The sequence below is a fragment of the Limanda limanda genome, chromosome 21 (genome assembly GCF_963576545.1).
Source record: "Limanda limanda chromosome 21, fLimLim1.1, whole genome shotgun sequence".
In the NCBI taxonomy this organism is placed as follows: Eukaryota; Metazoa; Chordata; class Actinopteri; order Pleuronectiformes; family Pleuronectidae; genus Limanda; species Limanda limanda.
This window is the reverse complement of record NC_083656.1, coordinates 14,824,213-14,845,320: the sequence shown is the minus strand read 5'-3', so window position 1 is coordinate 14,845,320 and position 21,108 is coordinate 14,824,213. Positions and strand designations below refer to the sequence as shown.

The following is a 21,108-nucleotide window of genomic DNA, read 5'->3' as shown; positions in this document are numbered from 1 at the left end:
TTCTATGTAATAGGATAAATGTAAAAAGCAGTACAAACATTTTAGCAAATTAAAAAACTTTTAAAAAAGTAAATATAGAATAACAAACCTGTACAATGACATAACATAACATGATAATGTGTGAAAATAAACTCATCCCACAATCATGTCAATAATGAAAAATAAAATAATGTTCTTGTTCTGTCAGTTTTTAATAGATTTCACAGACCGCTATGGATTTGATCACATATTAAGCGACTAACAGGGGTTTTCATTTTACACTGCTGCGTTCTCTGAAAAGACGGCTTTTTCTTTTGCTTCCAGGCCTAAATACATACAGTGTGTCACATGCCACAACAATAATGGTTGCTTAATTGGAGTTGCAATGCCAGCTTACATAATGCACTTCCGCAAGGAACACAGAAGGCTTTTTGTAGGGCATCAACAAAGAATTATGAAGACTACTGAAGTCGTCTAAGTCTATGAATAGCCACAAATTCCTCGGATGTTTTTACAGTGACAAAATATGAAGTTGATCGGATAAATAACATAAAAATAGTTTGTCAAGTATGATGTGTGGAAATGGCAAAAAAAATTTGACCATTACATTCTAAATGGAGGATTTCTTGTTGTATTAATGGTAGTGCTCGAAAAAGCCTTTTTTCGAGTTTGGGCCTAGGAGGCACAATTGAGCCATTTTGCCACATAAAATAACACACATTTTATCAGATCAGACTTGAATTTTTTTTAAATCAGGTTTTAAGCTTGTTTAAGTCATAGACTTGGATGCAGCTTTGGTTCATATCTCCCTTATTTGGCATCCAAGACACATACAATTTTGGGGCAGTGTATAATTTAGTCTAGTATTTCATATCCTCAGCAAATGGTAAATATACAATTTCAAAGCTCAGTTCTTAGAGTAAAATACTTCTTCTGTTCGGTTTATTGTGGCAACCAACGTCAAGGTGCATTACCGCCGAGAGAAATTACTTTCTTATATCACTGATTGCATCCAAAATTAAAGGAACATTAAAGGAATCCTATAAATGCTTCATTGTTATGTCACATTTTATATGTTGTGTTTAGAGTACATCAAATTGCCTTACAGTTGAAATGTGCCACACAAAAAACTTGCCTTGCCTACGATTATGTCAAATTTTTGACCACTGTATATGCCACTGTATATTATGTATATAATGTATAGTCTAATTCCACACATACTTCCTTCTCTCCAAGCAGTACCGAAGGTCAGGCATACGACATCAGCTGCGGCCTGACTTCTCCTTTCACCAGCTTCCAGAAAACTTCCATAACACCTCCCACAATGTGTGTGTAGGTTTCTTCTTCTTTGTTCAGTTTATTTGCGGGTGGCAACCAACGTCTAGGTGCATGCGCCTGTGTGACATCCCCATTAGAATTGTGGCAGAACAAAAAACAGATCATAAAAAAGTTTTTAAAAATATCAAAGCAATAAAAAACATAGCAAAAGAAAAAACACATCACAGGAATTGTTAAAAGGCACAAAGTCATCATACACTGTTTAATGGATCAATGCATCCAAAGCACATGCACAACTCTTAGATTCTTTGAGCATTGACAATGTAGTGCACCACCCACCCGCCATTAAACTGAACAGAAGAAGAAAGCAGCAGTCGTATCCCCAGGCATCAGGTATAGGAGAGAGAAAGAGTTATTCGAAAACCAATGACTGTGGATTACTCACAGCTCGATGGCGTCACAACAACCTCGGTCTTTGTTGACCTCGTGACCCAGAAGGTCCTGACCCGGTGTGGAGTGGTCAATAGGAACCCCTGCCATCAACGGAACAACTACATCATACGAGTGAGGAACAAGACAATTCTGGCGATGGAGATTAAACCCTACCCCAAGCATGATGGCGTCCGAAAAGTGTCTGATGCTGTGGTCCACGACCTCAAAAGGAGACTGAGTGGGACAGACGTGATGGCGAGTGCCTGGCCACTGCAGGACGAAGGTCTGGAGGAGGTCTTAGTGCAGTCTTTGCAGAAGCAACTCCAGAATACATGTAATCGTTTTACTTACATGTCTCCCATATGCATAAATCTACCCATTGGCTTGTTCTTATCTTTATCTATTTTAATTTCTGTACTCCTTTACCACCTTTATATTGGGAGAGAGAATGGGGTAATAACTGTATATCAGTGGGAACACTGTCCTCAGCAATGAGGTCTGTGTAACCACCAGATTTTATGTTTGGCTTTCTTGAAGAAAATTGTGCTTGCTTGATTCTTGTTGTTCTGGGTTTGTACACTCTGGGTTGAGTGCACTTACTGTAAGTCGTTTTGGATAAAAGCGTCAGCTAAATGGAATGCAATGTAATGTTGAGTTTTCTCATGGTGGTCAGATTTCCAAAATCCAAATCTGGACAATAACACTTTCAATAAATGCCCAGAGAAAAACATTTCTGAGAGAGTTTGGTCTTTATTTAGAACTATAGTACTGTGCCTGTTGTAAAACTGCCTGTTTATAATGGGCTGTTTGCTTGGCCTGTGTTGATGCGCCGGAGCTACTTGAGAATTATTCCAGAATAAACAACTCTACAATGTACTGTCACTTTTTTATTGTTTGTGTGCTGGATGTTGTGTGCCCAGGTTTTCAGTATGTAGGTATTCAGAGAGGTCCTGAACACAGGCATATCAGTCTCTCTCTGAACTTATTGAGGTGTTATTACAGTTCTTTGAAATATCCTGAAAAGATGTATTCCACGGTGAAAATGTTGGACTTTACTTTGAGAAATCTCTTAATCTATACAGTAAATATGTTTAATATTCAGTATGTTTTTAGTCAGAGAGGTCCTGAACCCAGGCATATCAGTCTCACTTATTGAGTTTTTATAGAACTTTGAAATATCCAGAAATTAACTGATTTGATTGTACACATGTTGAAAACTCCAAATCTGTACAGTAAAAATGTTTGACATTCAGTATGTAGGTAGTCTGGATGTGGTGAAGACAGGACGTTAGAGTTTAGTTCTCTGATGAGATGAAACTTTAAAACTGTCAGATGTGACGCTGACCTATCTGGATACATTGCATGAGTGTCGTTCCTGGTGTCTTTGGAAACCATGAAGACCTCCAGCAGCTCATTGATGAGAAGCTCAGTCTCCTGTGCACCGCGTGTGTGATCTCCTTCAAATTTAGAAAAACACATAGTTTGAAGAAATTATGAACATAGCTCCTTCTATTTTTAATCCATCACAGTGTTGAAGTTAAGTAAAATGGGGCCATCCAAAAAGTAGAATAGACGGCCATCTGTTGGTGAAGCAGTAAGCATGAGAGAGAGCCACTGAGCCGGGTTGATGGTGTTTGAAAGATCATATTTTAAATGTCACCTTGGCATTTTAGACCAATATCATAACTCATGAATTTGCCAACAGCTTCCCAGTCTGTGCGGCATTCAACACCTTCTGTTCTCACACGATCGTTTCAGATGAGAATAAACTTCACAGCGAAACCCTTTAACAGCAGGTTCATTAACAACAAAGTATAGTTTCTGACATATAACTCAGGTAAGACATAGTTTTACACATCATTCCACATCTAAAACAATGTAACCCATAGTATATTTCACTATCTTCACATTTCGACCTGAACGTGCATCATTACTTTTCTTTGATTTGAGAGGCGACTTTGATTTGTGTCAGATTTTATATTCTTTTGATGATGTGATTTTTTTACAAAATGTTCCTGCTGAATGAAAAACAGCCACAGAATTAATAACATTTCAGAGCAAACATACACTTAACGTGTGTGTGGAAGAACTAGAAAGAATAACAGAAACCATAAAATAAAAATGTATTATATATTTATACTTTAACTTTATGTTTTGCACATGTTCCATCCAATAACATGGAGGAGACAGGATTTATGAGCTGATTATAAGATTGAAAATAAAGACATTTTTTTTACACTGTCAAACAACACAATTCCAATGAATATAGCACAGTGTGCTGTATTCACAATCTTGTGTGTATGTGTGTGTGTGTGTGTGTGTGTGTGTGTGTGTGTGTGTGTGTATGTGTGTGTGTGTGTGTTTGTGTGCGTGTGTGTGTGTGTGTGTGTGTGTGTGTGCGTGTGTGACAAATTAAATCCATACCCATGTTGTCCACTCAACTTCCTGTTAAAGCTCACCAGGCCAATTAGAAGCCAGGGAATCCATGAAGGGAACAAAGCAGCGAGTGTACTGTGGTGTTGAAGCCCTCTGTTGTTTTTAACCTCCTCCTCCTTCTCCTCCTCCTCCCTCCTCCCATCTCTGCTGCCTCCTCTTCTTCCCTCCACTCCATCCACACCCGCCTCACTTCATTCCGCCGCACGTCCACGCACCTTCCCCGGCATAGTCTCACCTCTCCGGCCCGTGGAGCAGCTCCGGACCCGCGGCTGTGAACTGACCGGCGGAGGGCTCGTCTCTCCCGGTAAGTAACGAGTCTGATCGGTGTGCTTCACGTTGCCTTTTATTGTGTGTGTGTGTGTGTGTGTGTGTGTGTGTGTGTGTGTGTGTATTGTGTGTTGCAGTGACAAAATACCAGAATGCTTATCTCCGACTCATCTTATTTGTCATCCTTATCGCATGTTTGTTGTGTCACTGTTTTGTGTTGCATGTCGTCACAGTGTGTGAGTGGAGCGTGTTGTTGTTGTGTGAGCGGCCACAGTGTGAGAATGTTGTGGAAACAATGCGCCGGAGGGGCTTTTATTTTCTAATGAATTATTTAAGGCTGTGCCAGACACACACCCCCACACACAGTGTACCACAAGCACACTGTGATAGACTGATTTCAAGTTTAAATATAGACCCGCAGTGTGTGTGTACGTGTATGTGTGTGTGTGCATGTGTGTGTGTGTGCGTGCATGTGTGTGTGTGGCCACTGATTTCTGTTTCCCTTCAGGACCTTAACCAGTAAAGGCACTGATCACGACCAGTACACCTCATGGGAATCGAACCCTGGTCCTTATGTGGAACAGCCTAACACCAGTGGATCTGGTTAATGTTTGGAGTAAGATGTGTATTTAGTTTTCATGGTGGAAGTTGTGGAAGTTAGTTGGGGTCATAATTAGGTTTAGGTTAAGGTTTGGCCAATATTTTAGGGAATGCATTATAATAATGATGGTCCTCACAAAGTTGTCCTCATTTCTGTTACCTCTTCAGGACCTTCTTCTTTATAAATACTAACCTTTTCACTGACCTCATGGGAACCAAACCCTGGTTTTATTGTTGCAAAACTTCATCTGATTAAGGTTAAGATATGAATTATGGTTACGTTTAGAATTAGGGTTAAGCATTGATTGGTTGTGATTAGGGTTAGCGATAAGGTATTGTTTATGCTCTCCACAATGAATGGAAGACTATGCAAATTTCTAAAAAGGACGAATATAACTAATAATTGGACCAGTGTGAGCTTCGACCTTTACGGAGTGAGGACATTTTGGGAAAGTGAGGACATTTTGAGTGTGTGTACGAGAGAGAGCAGTTGACGTGTCTGCCATGCTGATGCAGTGGAGCACAGACAGCCACAGAGCCGCGGGTCTCTTTCACAGGGAGGTGCTTTTGGCCTTTTGTCCGTCTTTTCTCTCTCTCTCTCGCTCTCTCTCGCTCGCCCTTCCTCCAGTCCACTCTCAGATCAGGCTTTTGTTTCTTTTCTGTGTTTTCTTCTGCAGCTTCACACCCTCCTGATGCACTGCAGACTCATAAACAAGCCTGTGATTTGCAGGCCCCGACTGAGGCTGATGAAAGAGGAGCTCCACCAGTGAAGTTGCTGAATTATTTAGGCTACATATTTATGCCTCGTCATCCATCAGGCCCTCCCCTGCTGCCTCCATGATAACAGATGTGTGTGTTGATCATCATTGCACCATCTGTTCCCTAAAGAGAGGTTGAAGCTGCCTCTGTGATGATGATGCGGTGACCTTTGAACCCTGTTACCATTTGAACGGACGTGTGGTACACCCAAACCTAGACAACTTTCAAGTAAAGCCCAAACCCTCTTTTTAATCTATATGTGTTGGAGAAAATTATTACATAATGTGAAGTAAATTAATTTGACATCTTATATCTAATCAATCATTTAAACATTTTATGGGATAAATCCTCTGCTCATGCTGTTGTATAATCCATTAAAGGTTTTAATATTTATCTAATTCTAATGGATTTCTTGACGTGTATTTAGTATTTCTTCATGATGTCACATGCTCCCTATTTAAAACAAAGAGAAGAGGAAACATTATCTTTTTAAGGGATGTCAGTCAGCAGCTGACAGTTGCATCCAGTGAGAATCATTCGAAACCAGCAGGTGAGATAATGACAAGGATCAACCATGAGATTTGAGCTCCTTTGCTACTGGTCAAAAAACCTACTAACATGATGGTTTTGTCGGCAACGGGAAATAGTTACAATCGGCATTCACACAGAAACATGACACCTGGGTGAACGCTAATTTTTCAAGACAGCGAGGTGAGAGAGTGCCTCAGTTGTTGGTGGGTTTGTGATGTCAAACATGATGCAACAGGGTAAAAATACAGAGAGGAAATCTCGTCTACTGGCACTTGGAGTGGATGTATTTGTCTGTTTTTGACGGGTTTACCTGCTTTTAAAAAACGTGTGTGCGTGTACCCACTAATTTTGGTGTAAAAAAGGTAATGATCTCGACATGACGCTAACCTCTTTTAAATGACGTGCAAGTTGCAGGAATGAGAATTAGTGTAAGGGCTCATTTGTGTTCCCTTTACATATGAAAAGACGTTTTCATTTCAAATATTGTAATCGTCACTGGCGACATACTTCCATGAATCCTTTACATCGGCATGGTAGTTAACCAATACATCCACTAGAGGGCAGCTCATAGTTTCTGACAACAAACTTGGTGGAGGAGGTTGTGATAGAGCATCTGCGATGTAAATGGCTGAGATTCAGTTCACCAACTCGCAAAGTATCTTTTAAAAACGTCCTTTTGTCGGAATTTTTAGTGTCACTTGAACTACTCACTTCACTCGTCTCTTGCGTCCATAAGCTTTTAGAAGAACAGTACAAATATGGAGGCAATGAAGGCTCCGTCAGCTTCCATATACGTACTTTAGGGTTATGGTTAGGGTCAACTGTCCCAGCTGACATTGGGCACCAGAGGCAGGACACCATGGCCAGCATATCACAGGGCAGACGTACAGGGAAAAACAACCATTCATGCCCATATTCACATCTTTAAAGTCTCTCATCAACAAAACCCCTAATTAGATGTCTTTGGACTGTTAGAGGAAGCTGGAGTAGCAGGAGAAAACCCACGCAGGCTTAGGGATAACATACAAACTCCACACAGAAAGAGCCCTGGCCAAACTGGGATTCAAACTAAGAACCTATTTTTTTTCTTGTGGTAACTATTGTACCAGCATGCCTCCAATGAAAAATTATGACTTGGACATAACGCTAGTACTGTGGGTGAAAGCCTCCAGCCTTAGATCCTGTGGTCCAGTTCTCACACACACACACTTGCACACTCAGCTATATTTAGACTGACACAGAGAGCGAGGCGGAGATTGTGTTATTAAAAGGAGCCCGTGGGATTCACTCTGACACACACTCATCTCATTAGTCCCTAAATACACATCCACCCCTGTTGTGTGTCACAGTCAAACCAGGTGTCTGTAGAACAACATCTTCTAGCCCTTCGTACTTGTAGTAAGCGTCATAGTGAAGAGCTACATGATTCATTTGATGCATCCTGGTTACGAGACCATAATTGGCTTGTGTCACAGCGTGGATTGCTTGACACGTTTCAGAGAGCAGCTTGTTGTACGAGTACAGACGAGAAGAGCAATCTTGTAATGGGTGTCGGGCGTGTGCGAGTCGGGATTCTGATACGATAAAGTGCGATGAGCCGAGTCGAGGCCCTCTGGGGCGAGGCTGTTATTTACATTATCTTGGGACTTTTTAGAAGCTGCTTAAATCAGAATCATGGCACTCAGAAACCAAATAGCTTTGTTATTCTCAGTTTTGCACAGACACTGGGAAAGGGAGTAGCCAACTGGTTTCTCCATCCAAGAGGAAATTCACTCCAAAATACTCAAATGCCCCTTAGAGAACATAATCAGATGTTGGACATTTTAGGAGCCGGTGTCTTTAATCTTTTGTGTTACCTCTTGATTGTGATGTCTTTGTATATTATTCTTTAGTGCTGATATGACAACTCCGATTACAAACTGTTTCAATTTGGTTGCAGTAAATGCCAAAAGGTGTTGGTCTCCCTAAAAAACAAAGAGCTAGAGCAACACTATGCAACATTTTACCTTAAAACAGCAGCTTCAAAATCAGTTTGACGTATCATAGACTGTATGTAGGTGTACGACATGACTGTTAACAAAAAAAGTGAAGCCAAATCATCTTTATTGACCTCGGGTGGCTGGCTGGCTGCAGCATAGTTTATGAATCCTGCTCCATCTTAGCAGTTTGGACATTGACAAAAATAAAAAGTCAAGGAAAAGGCAAAAAGATATTTCCAAAGGTTTTTATTACACTGGTGTTTCTTTTAAGGGATAGTTCAATGAAATTCACTCATCTTCTACTCACCACTTTGCCTATGGAGGGATGGGGGAAGCATGTGAGTCCACAAAACACTTCAGGAGTCTCAGGAGTAAACTTTATTGCAGCCGAATCAGATATAATTAAAGTAACCGGAGACCTACACTTCAGACATAATAAAACAACAGAAGAAACACAACATGCCTTCATCCTGCTCGTGTGATGTCATCCAAGTGTCCGCAAGCCCTGACATTCAAATTCAACTCAAAACAAGGTAATTTACACCTTGTGTTTATCCTGAAAGTCCTTTGAAGTGGCTAAGATAGCGGATTTAGCCACATGATGGAGAACACACCTCGTAGAAAGATATCAGGACATTATTACAAATATACTACTCCCAGAACTGGTTCAAGGTGCAATTGAGTCATTGCACAGGATGAGAACAACTGCTGTCTTGGAAAATGTCCCAGATGGGTCATGGAAAACTGTTTTTAAAAAGAGAAGGAACCCTGAGAAAGTGATAACTACCAAAAAGTTGTTTAACACTTCAATCTCACAAATCTTACACCTGAGTTTGTATGTGTCTTAATCAACCTATGTTATTTGACAAAACCTCTCATGCTCCTTTATTTCAGGGTATCATCGCTCCTCTCCTTCACTGTCAGACTTGCTCTTTGAACGTCAACCCCCCCCCCCTTACAGACACACACTTACCATGCAGGAGGTGTAACCCTCCTCCCTCTTCTTCCTCGTGTGCCATCGGAGGAAACCCAAAACAGGAAATAAAAAGAGAGACATTACGTGGAGTGAATTGAGATGTCAGACCCTGACCCCTCCACCACAGTGGACCCCCCAGTGCCACTCGTCCCCCCGCGCACCCCCCTGCAGCTCTCCTTCCCTTTCCTGAGGGAGGGCAGCCGGGTATGGGAGAGGGAAAGGAAACCGCCACAGCCTAGAGAGCTGCCCAGCCCACTGCCCACCAAGCGCACCCGCACGTACTCAGCGTGAGTAGGAGCACACAGGCCGATGGGCTGACACTGTTCTCCCAGTGCTACCTTCTGCGGCAATGACTTATGATGCACTGCCTGTCTCTGTTTCTCTCTGTCCCTCTCTCTCTCTCTGTCTGTCTTTCTCTGCAGGACAGTGCGAGCCAAATCAGGTCCAGTATTTAAAGGGGTGTGTAAAAACTTCTCCAGGTCTCAGGGCCATGGATTCATTCATCCTTCTCATGGAGCAGAGGACATCTTTGTCCACATCTCTGAGTGAGTGACCTCACCGGGCGGGTCCTTGGGCCAAATGGTGATAGTTGACAACTGACAGGACAGTGTATCTGATGCAATATGACATTTCTGCTGCCATGTGAGAATAGTCAGGGCCTCAATCAACATCAGAACTTCTGAGCCATTGGGTGTGTTGTAATATCAGCTACTCAATTTTCCCAGCTACGTTTTAAACAACTAAGTAATAACTGAGTTCAAATGAACTGTGTAATCCAAGAGGCTGGAGATATACTTGCTTTTAACTACGCGTAAGCATCACGCCTGCCTTGTGTCCTTAGAAATAGACTGCTCTAAATGCTTTTTCAGATCTCCTTAGGCTAACCTCCTCCGGTGTTGCCATGCTCTTTATTTCCAGAATGCAGATCGAGACATTCTGTCCAGTCTGAGTTCTGTTGTGTGCTCTAGTGCTCTAGTCCTCTAGTGGAATACTACAGTGACAATGGTAGTACCTGCATAGTACATAGCAAGTATGTAAATGATTGTGCTCATGACACTTATGTGTCTAAAAAGTAAGTTTATCTCCGGCATTATATTGAAGGTACACTCCACTATTTCGACACATCAACATGATTTTAGTGCTCAGCCTGTAAACAGTAGTAAAATGTCTCTGTTTGGTATGGAAGACATTTAAACATGAAAACCTAGTGTTACAAACTGACTGTTGGGATTTTGATAACTTTGAACTGTTACCAGTCATGGAAAAAATTTGTATTAAGCTGCATTATGGGAAGTGTAGGATCCATTGCTTTCTGGAGATGGTTCCCCATGGAGACTATTAGTCAGGATGTATGTCCTGTATTGATTTTGATGATTGATTTTAAAATCTCGAGCTACTTTACAAATAAGCAGTGCTAGACTGCTGGAGTGCCTGTTTGGGGGCAGATATATGCCTTGAGCTGTGTAGAAGTTAGCGATAGAGAAATGTTTAAGAAATGCTCAGTTTAAGGCAACGTTTTTTTTCTCATTCCAAGGTTGAGCGTTTAAAAATACTCATTGCCAATGAATGAACTACATTGTTGAGTTTGTTATTTCGTCTCTGCTTCTCCGACAGCATCGAGGGAGAGTACGTGCCTATGGAGGGCGACGAGGTCACATACAAGGTGTGTCCCATCCCTCCAAAGAACCAGAAGATCCAGGCTGTGGACGTGGTGCTCACCCACCTGAATCCAGGCACCAAGCACGAGACCTGGTCCGGTCAGATCATCAGCTCATAGACCAGGGCTCTAGGCCTGCACCGTTTGGAAAAAGAAAGTTCTTGGAATGGAGCTGGAAGGGGAGAGGATGTATGTTTTGGGTTCCGAGGTTCGGAACCAGGTGTGAGAAAGAGGGATCAGAGGTAGAATGTTAGAGTATAAAGGTTTTGGGTCAGAAATGAAGCTTTGAATGTACTTGTTGGAATGTCTTTCTTTGACGGTCAGGGTTTCATCCTTTAGGTTGAGGAGTTAAAGTTGCAGGATCCCTATGCAACTTTACTTTGACCTCCAGAATATAGTATATCAGTGGTGTCTTTGACGAGTTGAATATGAGATGTGTTAGAGGCCGAAATGCATTAAGACCAAATTTTATACAAGTCCACCATATTTATCCTCCATGAGCACACGACTGAGGAGTTTGATGTTAAGAGGACCGGCTCAGTGGAGGTTTGAATTTTACTCCCACTTTTCCATTGTTCTCACAAATTATTTAAATTGCGCTGCCAAAAGTCAGTTGTTGAACGTCTGTGTTTGTGTTTACAACAGATGGAGACACTTTTGCAATGGCCTTATCTCTTGTGTATTTTCAGACTTGGCTTACTATGAAATGAACAGCTCGTCAGATCTGCCTTCATCTCACTGCCTTTACAGAGTCAAAATACAACTAAATGAATAGATTTACAGACGTATGTAAGTTTGTACAGGCTCTAGGTTCTGTCCCAGCTCTACCCTTAATGTGTTTCGGCCTCAAGAGCTGTGAGCTCCACATATAAGGAATGATCTTATTTCTTATAATTGTAGCACTACTGTGTTTTTGTCTTAATGGCAAATGTAGAAATCCAGTGTTATTGTAGCCAGCTCCTATGATGGTCTTACTTTTCGGTGGGTGAGACTGTAGGAGGAACATTTGTGAACCTGCCACAGAAAAACCAGGCCGGAGGGTTTGGAGTTTGTAGGTTGAGGGAGAAGGAAACTGGAGAGGGGAAGTGAACCGGGCAGAGGATGGAGTGATCGTCTATAAATGTACTTGATGCCGTTAGATTTGAAATGTTGCAAAGCACTTGTAAGGAGGAAGACCAAGATGAAAGTCAGCAGTTGTCATATTATTGGATTATTAGTTTAGTGTAACAGGGTAAAAGAAACAGTTTGACGATGTGAATAAAAAATAAAATGTTTATTTGCTTTGTTGCTCAGAGTTAGATGAAGATCAATCTTCTTCTCTGGCAGTTGCAGATATAAGATTTTTATAAATCAGGGTCCATTGACAAAGCGGTGGCCAAATATATGTCCATAATCCATGCACTATTCCTGATTCAAAACGATACACATTTAATTTGTAAAAAAACTTGTATTTAAAATAAAAAGATGGGTCAAACTGAGGAAGATGAACTGCTGACTTTTAGGCTGAAGGTTCAGTAAAGTAAAGTGTCATAGGTCCTGGTAGATGAAGTTAAGAAATTAAAGGGAATAGAACATAGCAGCAAAAGCGCTTTGATTTAGGTTTAGAAAGACTTATTTATTGACTTATTTATTATCATTTGTAACTATGAGACATCAGGTGTTTGGTATTTATAAGTATTTGTGCAAATCTAAACCTGTTTGAATACACTGCACACCTCACTCTAATGACCCTGTTAAAGAAAACCTCTTTGCTACTGCCACGTCATCGTAGGGATTTAAAAAACTAACTTTCCAAACATGAATGACTAATTTCTACATAATACTTGTCTAATTTTTAATAACTATGTGAGCAGCTTTGTTGTTTTTGAAATGGCATGTACTGTTTGTCATAATTTATACGTAGAATACGTGGAGTGGGTCTCATGCAGTGACACAGCCACAGCCTTCAAGGAGGTCTCCTATGCATCTTTTGATTTTTTTTACTTTTCTTGCCACGGTTATGTCTAAACATCATGTAGTAACACACTGTATCTGTTTGATTTATTTTAATGTGAGAGAAACAAGTTTGAGTCCGCAAGCACTTTTATTTTGTGAGTCAAACCACTGTGACAGTCAGTCTTTAGTCATGATAACGTTCGAATAAAACTTACTACTGTGTTCCCAGGCCATTGTGGAAATGTCTTATTATTTTGATAACGTGTGAAGAGGTTCTTCTTTTAGTTCATACATTCAGTTCTTCACTGGTGTGTGTACAAAGTGGAATAACTAGAGCGGTTATTTTAAGAGCCTTAACTTCGACAGTGTTTCTGGAGCAAGCTGCGTCAGAGTCACTGACAGATCTGGATTTGTTTTAGAACTGCTGTTTGTCCTTGTCGTGTGTCTACACGCCCAGTAGAGGGCATCACAGCACAAATAATCTGCAGGTTTATTACATTACTCTTTTCAGTGGGTTAAAAGCACCCAGCTGGTCAGTGACAAAAGGCAGTGGTTCAAAAAAATGTGGATAAAAACACAGAAAACTAAACTGTCTCTGAGGCCACCACCAGCAGACCTGGCAACACACAGTGTTCAGATCCTTAAAGTATAAATATTATTGTTAATTGCTTACTCAGTTTTCTCATTTTATAAGTGCATCATGTTTTTTAATGTAAAATCGTATGTTAAGTGGTGAGTAGATACTAGCATAAAATTGAAATAAACAAGTACAGTACAAGTACCTCAAATTTGTACTTAAGTAGTGGAGTTATTGTGTTATTCTTATACCTTGTGTCCATCCATCAGCTACAGCACTATATTTTAGGTCACAGGGGGGGCTGTGGCCAATCCCAGCTGACTGGGTGAGAGGCGGGGTAACCCCTGGACAGACTATCACTGCTGACGTATATATATATATATATATAAAAAAAATGTCCTTGTCACATTCACATCCATAAACCCAACCTGCAGGACTTTGGACTTTGTGAGGAAACTGCACCTGAGGAAAACCAACGCAGACACAGAGAGAACATTTAAACTCCACACAGAACAAAAACCCAGTTTGCTGCCAGGTTCGAACACAGAACCTCCTTTCTTTGTAAAATGCTGCTTTCTCTGTTTCTCATATTATTCTGTGATGAGACTTATTATCCAAAGTTGTCACATTTACACAAACAGTCCAAAGCAACAAGTGCACAAGAAAACTATAAGGGTCTGTATCCAACTGAGGGAGACACAGTGGAGTCTTCTGAGTTTGTCTCGAATGGGGGACAGTGGAAAGAGTTTGTCGGCTGTCAGCTTTATTTTGACCCCCTCTTCGACCAAAGTGAAGCGAGTGCTATTGCTGGATCTGGTTCAACTTGTGAAAGTTTTATTATTATTATTGAGTTGCCTACGTCACTGTCTAGGTGTTTCATTCCCCAGCAACACTTCAAGCAGCATCGGTTTTCAAGTGTTGCTCGTGGCTTAGAAAACTCACATTGGCATCCAAACTCTGCGGCATGAAAACAGAAATATGTATGGATGTGTAACCAAACAGCTTGACTTTAAGGCTAGAGGTTTAAAGCAATGAATTGTAGATCACCGAAGAGAGAAAAGAGAAAGAGAAAAAAATAGTATACATGCTAAAGTTGAACATGTTTTAAACTTAAAGAGAAGTAAATAGAATCGACAATGGTAATGGCAACTAAAGTAGTAAAGCAAATCGAAGGATAATCATGATAAGTCAGAAAAGACTTTGGTCAGATTACCCAGGTCAGGTTGGCTTCCTGTAAAAATTAAAAGGTTCAGTTAACTCAAATCTTCAAGGCTACTTATTGCTGTAGATTTTTTCTATCTCCCAAGTTTCAAAGATAATCACCCACAGCTATGGCTACCAATCATCTTTTATCCTGATCATTTATCTTTCATAAATTTAAAAAGCATATTATTACATATATTTTTATTAGAACATTTGGAGTTTGTAGATACTTGTCTTGGACGTTGTTTCATTCTTTGTGGAGTTTTTCTTGTTTTATGGGCTTTAGCCTCCTTGTCTTCCTTTGATTTCCTGATTAATATCTTTGTTGGCACTGTGAGTTCTTTATTTCCTGTTTTATTCTGAAGTTGTTTTCCTTGTGTGTGTCTGGTTTCCCTGCTCTGGAGTAGTTTCACCTGTGTCCTGTTGTGTCTCCTCCACCTTGTTGCCAGTTCCTCTCATCAGTTATTTCAGTCACCATTTTCCTAGTGTTATATCTTTAATATAAGTTTAATACCAAGCTTTGTTGTTTGCACGAACCTTTGTTCCTCTGTGTGTTTGTTACCTCTGCCTTCCTCTACTGAACCTGTTTAGTCTTATTAAAACATTTTTTGTATCTGTCCTCAAATATATGTGGGTCCTTTTTGTTTGCCAAAAGACATTTTAAATGTAAATTAAAGGTATTTCCGTTGCATTTTTTATTTGAACCCTCAAAGCGCTTTTAGAGTACAAGTCAGTTTTTCTGTGAAACATATTTAACTCACTCACAATTTAGGGTTGTGTCTTGCCTAAGGACACTTTGGCATGTGGACTGGAGGAGCCTGAACCACCTCCAGTCAACCTTCTTGTTAGAGGACGAACTCTTAAGCCACAGCCGCTCAAATGCGTAATGGCTGCAGAGACAGATATTGTATCATAATCAAACAAAACACTTAGGGCATCATGTTTTGCTTAAAGAGACGGGGATTCAAAGCCTTAGAGAGCAAGACTAGCTGTCAGATCCGAGACTCAAATTAGGTGTTCAGGTCAAACTGCAGCAGTGAAGAAATAACAGCTTTAAGATCAGACATTTCCCAATGTTACTGTGTGTTTGAGGCTGATTAAAGAATATTCTGTGTTTGACAATCTCAGGTTGTGAATCAGTTAAAGACCACAGAGAAACAGGGTGATGTTTACATTCAAACGATGAAACGGTGACCACAGGCAGCGCATCTTAGCAGAAGAAGGCATCTCAATAATGATAACCTAAGTTGTGCTGTAATAATAAAAAAATATTTATTGGGTGAGAGAGGGTCCAAAGTATTATTGTTATTAATAATATAATGATTATTTCTTCAAAAAATAAATAATGATGATTAGACCTTGTTTAGGTTGCTCACCCACAAGTACCATGCAGTTGTCAACACAGGTAATATCACCACCCACATAAACATGCATACTTATCACACTCATACTGAAGATGTATAACCTTGGACACAATGCTGGTGAGTCTGGCCATTGCTTGCTCCATTGATTGTTAACAGTAGTAAGACCGAAATCTCAATTCCTTGTTGAAAGCCATGATTCCCAAAATGACTGGGTCATTTTATTTCACATTTTGTGGTTGGGCAGGCTCTCTAAATATCCAAATATATCTGCATGGATGCAAATGAGTCCCTTTTTAAATGGTCTCCAGTGGGCTCTGTGTGTGTGTGTGACAGTGCAGCTATGTTTACTACAGTGATTTCATGCAAAAATTACATGAAAACTGAAGTTGAACTTGGTGATACATTGACAGTGCTGGAAAGTATTAATCAGGCTGACTGTGGTAATCTGAGCAGAAGAGATAAAAAAGGGTGAGAGAGCGCAGAGCCAGGAGGGGCTGAGTGAATCTATGTGCATGTGAACTAAGAAGACTTTTTGTTACTTTTGGTTAGTTATGAAGCTGTAGCAGGTCAGAGGACTTCAGCTGTGTAGATCTACATGTAGATGATAAGTATTTGTGTTGTGATGTAATCTGAACTGTACAGCTATAAACATAAATGTATGGATAGCATGTTGACGTGAGTGGATTGAGGTGATTTGCAGGTTCATAAAGAAACAAACATGGCAAAGCCCCTGCGCACACACTCACTCCAACTACAACTGACAGGAGTAACACTACATAAAGGAAAAGAGAAGACAAAGTAAAACTAGAGTCAGACTGATGGAGCTTAAAGGCTGTTGTGCTGGTTTACCCTCAGGCTCTGACAGTGTCTGTCTCTTCTCTCCTTTTCTCTCTGACAGATATATGTAGTTCCAAGTCCAGGCCACACAGGACAAGATGTCAGCGTTCAGGTGAAGGGAACCTCATCAGGCACTGTGCTTGTTGCAGGGGATTTATTTGAGTGCTGCTCAGACGGGGACAGCTGGCGGGATCAACACTGCAGTACAGGAGGTCAGCCGCCAAAGGGCGTTACGCACTGCTGACGTCATCATACCGGGACATGGACCCCCATTCAGAGTCCTCAGGAACCAATGAACCAACCCTAAGGACCTCAGTTTGGAATTATATAAGAAAGTGACATGATTAACATTAGGTGGAGTTATACAACTGAAATTGAACTGCTAGACATAGGCACTCAGACCTGTGTGAACAAACATGTTGACAGCTGTAAATAACAGGTGTGCATGCACCAAAGATACTTTAAGGTAAATTTGAGATCCAATCACAGGGACGTGTGTCGCCAGTCGCCACATTCTTTTATCTGTGTAAACCCTGACCCTCTACAGTTTTATTAAGAGCCCAAAGCTTTTACACCTAATTTTTTCCCATACATTATTTTATTTGTGCCCACCGACACAATATTGACACTGAATGATATATTGATTTTCAGTTTTTGTTACTATTTCAAATGAATAAAACCTTATGTCATGGTAAAGTTGTGTGCATTTTCCAAAGCCCCTCCTTAGCCTGTTCTCTCTCTTTCTCTCTGACAAACACACACTTGCACGCACGCAAACGCACACACACATACACAAAGCTGTAAAAAGTAATACACAGAGGTCAAAGATAATAATACATCCTTTGGGGTGCCAAGGATCACTTGTCCATGATATTCTACTTCGTCATGTCTACTTGTTAAGACTACCTGGCCATGGCTGATGAGGTGCTTGGGGTACAAATAGAGGATGTAGTAAATATGAATAATAAATAGCAAATATGGATGAGCTCTTCATCGTGATCATCAGGGGAGGATTCAAATCAAAATGCTCTGGTAAGCCTCACGCAGTCTCTCTCTTTAGAGATTAATGACACAACATTAGCCATGAAAAAGGAATGACCCTGACTGACTTTAACATAAAACCTTCTGATTTGGAGTCAGTTAGCCTAGACACAAATTAAACAAACTAGCGCCCACTCTATCTGGGTAAGTTTAACAGAGAGTCAATTATCTCCATTACACAAATGACTCACTGTTTACTAAACAATATTTATACACCTGTGGTCTGTCCCATACAACTATTTCTGGTAACTTTTTTTAGTTATCATGGTAAATGTGCTCATTGTTAGTTAGACAAGTTAGCTATTTACATTAAAACATCAATTTCTGAAGTTTTCAGAAGCAAGACTGTAATGAATCATATAAAGGCATTTAATTATTGTATAAGAAAGTAATTATATCCGAGTCATTTTTTCTAATGAATCTGACTCAATTCACGATACTTAAAAGAAACAAACCTTCTCTCTTTTCGAGCACTGTAAGAGCTCCCTAATAATATAATAACATAAAAAATGGTCATTAATGTTAACTTATTTAATTTTTTTCTGCTGATTTACAATTTGCATCATTACATTTGACCTGGAACCTGTGTCTAAAACGGAATTTTCTTGTGAAATAAACATTTCCCCTTTGATTGAAACACAAATGTAAAAAAAGACAGAGGTATATTTTCACAATAGCTGGTCTACAGGAAGTCCAAAAAAAAGGCAGATATGTATGGACCAACAAGTCACAGGAGATGTCGAGATGTGTTCAACTTCCTGTGCTGAGTTTCACACGGCAAGAGTTTGACTATATGCTGAGGTGACAACCACACAGTCTTTTTTCCCCTGGATCTTCACCTAATTTCAGCGAGCAAAAGGTACAGTCAACCTATCTCCTCCTTTCTACATTTCCTCTAAAATGTACTAATGCATTGCTTTTGTATTTCAGTTTTATAATAAGTACAAATTTGTGAAACAGGAAATAGATACATACTACTGATGGGAAATTAAACCATCAGTGTGTATACAGTAAGTTCATGAGCACAGTATGTTTACACCTCAAAATGGGTAGAAATTTATATTCAGAGAGCAGATTATATGGGTCATATGGGTTGCCTATAAATAAAATAAAATATTTTCTACACATTAAAACCAACTATTTGAAGAAAGGACATTTTTCTGAAGCAGAAAAAATGTTGTCACCTTTTTGCTGAGTGCATCAGTAACACAAACAAAACAAGTTCTGCTTTGTGCAGGAAAAGCACTTTACTCGGAGAGAAGAGACCTTGTTCCTCTTTAACAACTGTGAATGTAGTTTTAAATAGTATATTAGACTATACTGAACAAACAATATACATTAAATGAATACATGTTCATATGAATCTCTTCAAATTTAATGAACAACAAATGTTATGTAGATGCAATACACCTCTAAAATAAAGCTACAATGTGTGACCTTTGGAGGACCTTCGTGGTTAACTTGACTACGTAAGGAGATTAGGTTTAACCCGAGATTTCTTGCCATTGCTGCCTCCGCTGCAGCTCAACCCTGCTATGAGCAGTTTTTGTTTGTGGTTAACTCAGTGTTCATCTCTATAAGCATCTCTGTAAGCATCACGTTTTTCCTTTTTGTAGCATTTGTTTCTTTCCTTTAATGCAGGGCCTAAGACTTATATGCAGATATCTCTCTGATCTTTGCCTGTGCCTGCACTCTCTGTGAAATAAAATAAAATATTTGCATTAACAAAGGTCACATTGCTATATTAGGATTGGGTTCAAACATCTCACAGATCATGGTTAATCAAATATGAAAAAAATGTTTTTAATTAATCTGAAGAAGAGTAATAGCGTGACATGTTGCTGTCTGGAAGGGTTGTGTCACAACCACTTTGGACCTACGCTCTTTTCCTACTAGATAAAACCCACCTGTTTTTATATTGTCTGTGGGCTACATACATGCTGGGCATATTGTAGGCCTACTGAGAGAGTGCTGCACTTGAAGCCACAGAATATATTTTAAAAACATACATATTTCAAGTGAAGCATCTCACATGGCAGCTCCAGCACTAACAGCTGAAAACACCTGTAGCTGATATGCGATGGATCCATTTTACCTGTCTGCAAGATAGCTACAGAAGCTCACTATCGGTCATAATCTTCCTCATCAACCGGAGTCAGTCACCCTTTTTATCAGGTTACCTGTATAGGGCTTTTTCTAACTCCTCTCTCTCTTTTCTGTTTCTCAGGTCATTATGTCCAACAACTCCACTGCATGTCACAATGACAGTACAGGCCAATACAGCATCCTCCCTGTGTGCATATACTCCTTCATTTCCATAGTGGGACTCATCTTTAATATCACAGCACTGGCTTTTTTTTTCAATCAAACCAAATCCAGGTCACAAACAATCGTCTACATGACCAACCTTGCCATAGCAGATACACTGCTCGTCCTCACATTGCCAATGAGGATCTACTATCATCTGGGTTTTACTGGTCCTCCTCAGTGGGTGTGTGATGGCCTTGGGTTGGTCCTGAAGGCCAATATGTATGGGAGCATCTTCCTCCTCACTTCCATTTGCTTTGACCGTTGCATGGCTGTCAGCTTTCCTATGTCATCGCATGTTCAGGAAGGGAGACGGAAAGCGCCCGTGGTTTGTCTCGGAATATGGATTCTCACCTTCGGAGCCAGCCTGCCCATCTACCTGTTCGGGCCTCCACCGGATTCCAATAACAAATGTTTTGATAAACTGCCTATCTATGCCATACAACTTAAGGTGGTTTTACCAACGCTGTTATTGGGGTTTGGCTTCCCATTAGTAATCATGCTGATCTGTTCCTGGGGGTTGTTCCGTTCTGTCCAACAAAGCACTGTGGCCCAGACCAAGCTAGTGGACAGCAGAAAAATCTACAGGATGATCGTTACCAGTCTCCTCATTTTCCTGATCAGTTTCCTCCCTTACCATGCCACCCTGGTTCTCCTGTCTCTTGATAGATATAAAGAATCATGCACTGTGCTGACTGCATACCGCTACAGCCTGATGGTGGCTTGTCTTAATACAGTACTAGATCCCATTGCATATTATTTCACCACAGATACATTCAGGCGGAGTGTTGATATAGGCGCTGTTCAGAGGATGTTCCCCTTGAATAGTCAAAGCTCTGATGTGAACGGCAGGAGCAGAGGTCCTAGAAATAGCTAAAAGACTGTTGCAGAACCAATCAGCATTATCATCCCAAAATCCTCAAAGCTGTTAATAAAAAAAGGTGATTTCA

At 40.4% G+C, this 21,108-nt stretch overlaps 2 protein-coding genes across 2 annotated transcripts; both read left to right on the top strand.

Annotated features, from left to right (window-relative positions):
- Positions 1-9,336: 9,336 nt before the first annotated feature.
- Positions 9,337-11,172, top strand: csdc2a (cold shock domain containing C2, RNA binding a). The gene is made up of 3 exons (XM_061095415.1): positions 9,337-9,524; positions 9,660-9,782; positions 10,852-11,172. The coding sequence occupies exons 1-3, from the start codon at positions 9,337-9,339 to the stop codon at positions 11,012-11,014; spliced, it is 474 nt and encodes a 157-aa protein (XP_060951398.1). The 3' UTR covers positions 11,015-11,172.
- A 7,511-nt stretch (positions 11,173-18,683) lies between these two features.
- On the top strand, positions 18,684-21,078 carry LOC133028391 (lysophosphatidic acid receptor 6-like). Its single transcript, XM_061095586.1, has 2 exons — positions 18,684-18,710; positions 20,079-21,078. Exon 2 carries the CDS (start codon positions 20,085-20,087, stop codon positions 21,033-21,035), a length of 951 nt encoding a protein of 316 aa, XP_060951569.1. The 5' UTR covers positions 18,684-18,710; positions 20,079-20,084; the 3' UTR covers positions 21,036-21,078.
- Positions 21,079-21,108: the final 30 nt, after the last annotated feature.

What these genes read in the sequence shown, in the direction of transcription:
- csdc2a (XM_061095415.1), top strand. Translation starts at nt 9,337, where the DNA reads ATGTCAGACCCTGACCCCTCCACCACAGTGGACCCCCCAGTGCCACTC. An exon ending in CGCACCCGCACGTACTCAGC is followed by an intron (nt 9,525 to 9,659) that starts GTGAGTAGGAGC and finishes CTTTCTCTGCAG; the next exon opens with GACAGTGCGAGCCAAATCAG. An exon ending in ATCTTTGTCCACATCTCTGA is followed by an intron (nt 9,783 to 10,851) that starts GTGAGTGACCTC and finishes CTTCTCCGACAG; the next exon opens with CATCGAGGGAGAGTACGTGC.
- LOC133028391 (XM_061095586.1), top strand. Translation starts at nt 20,085, where the DNA reads ATGTCCAACAACTCCACTGCATGTCACAATGACAGTACAGGCCAATAC.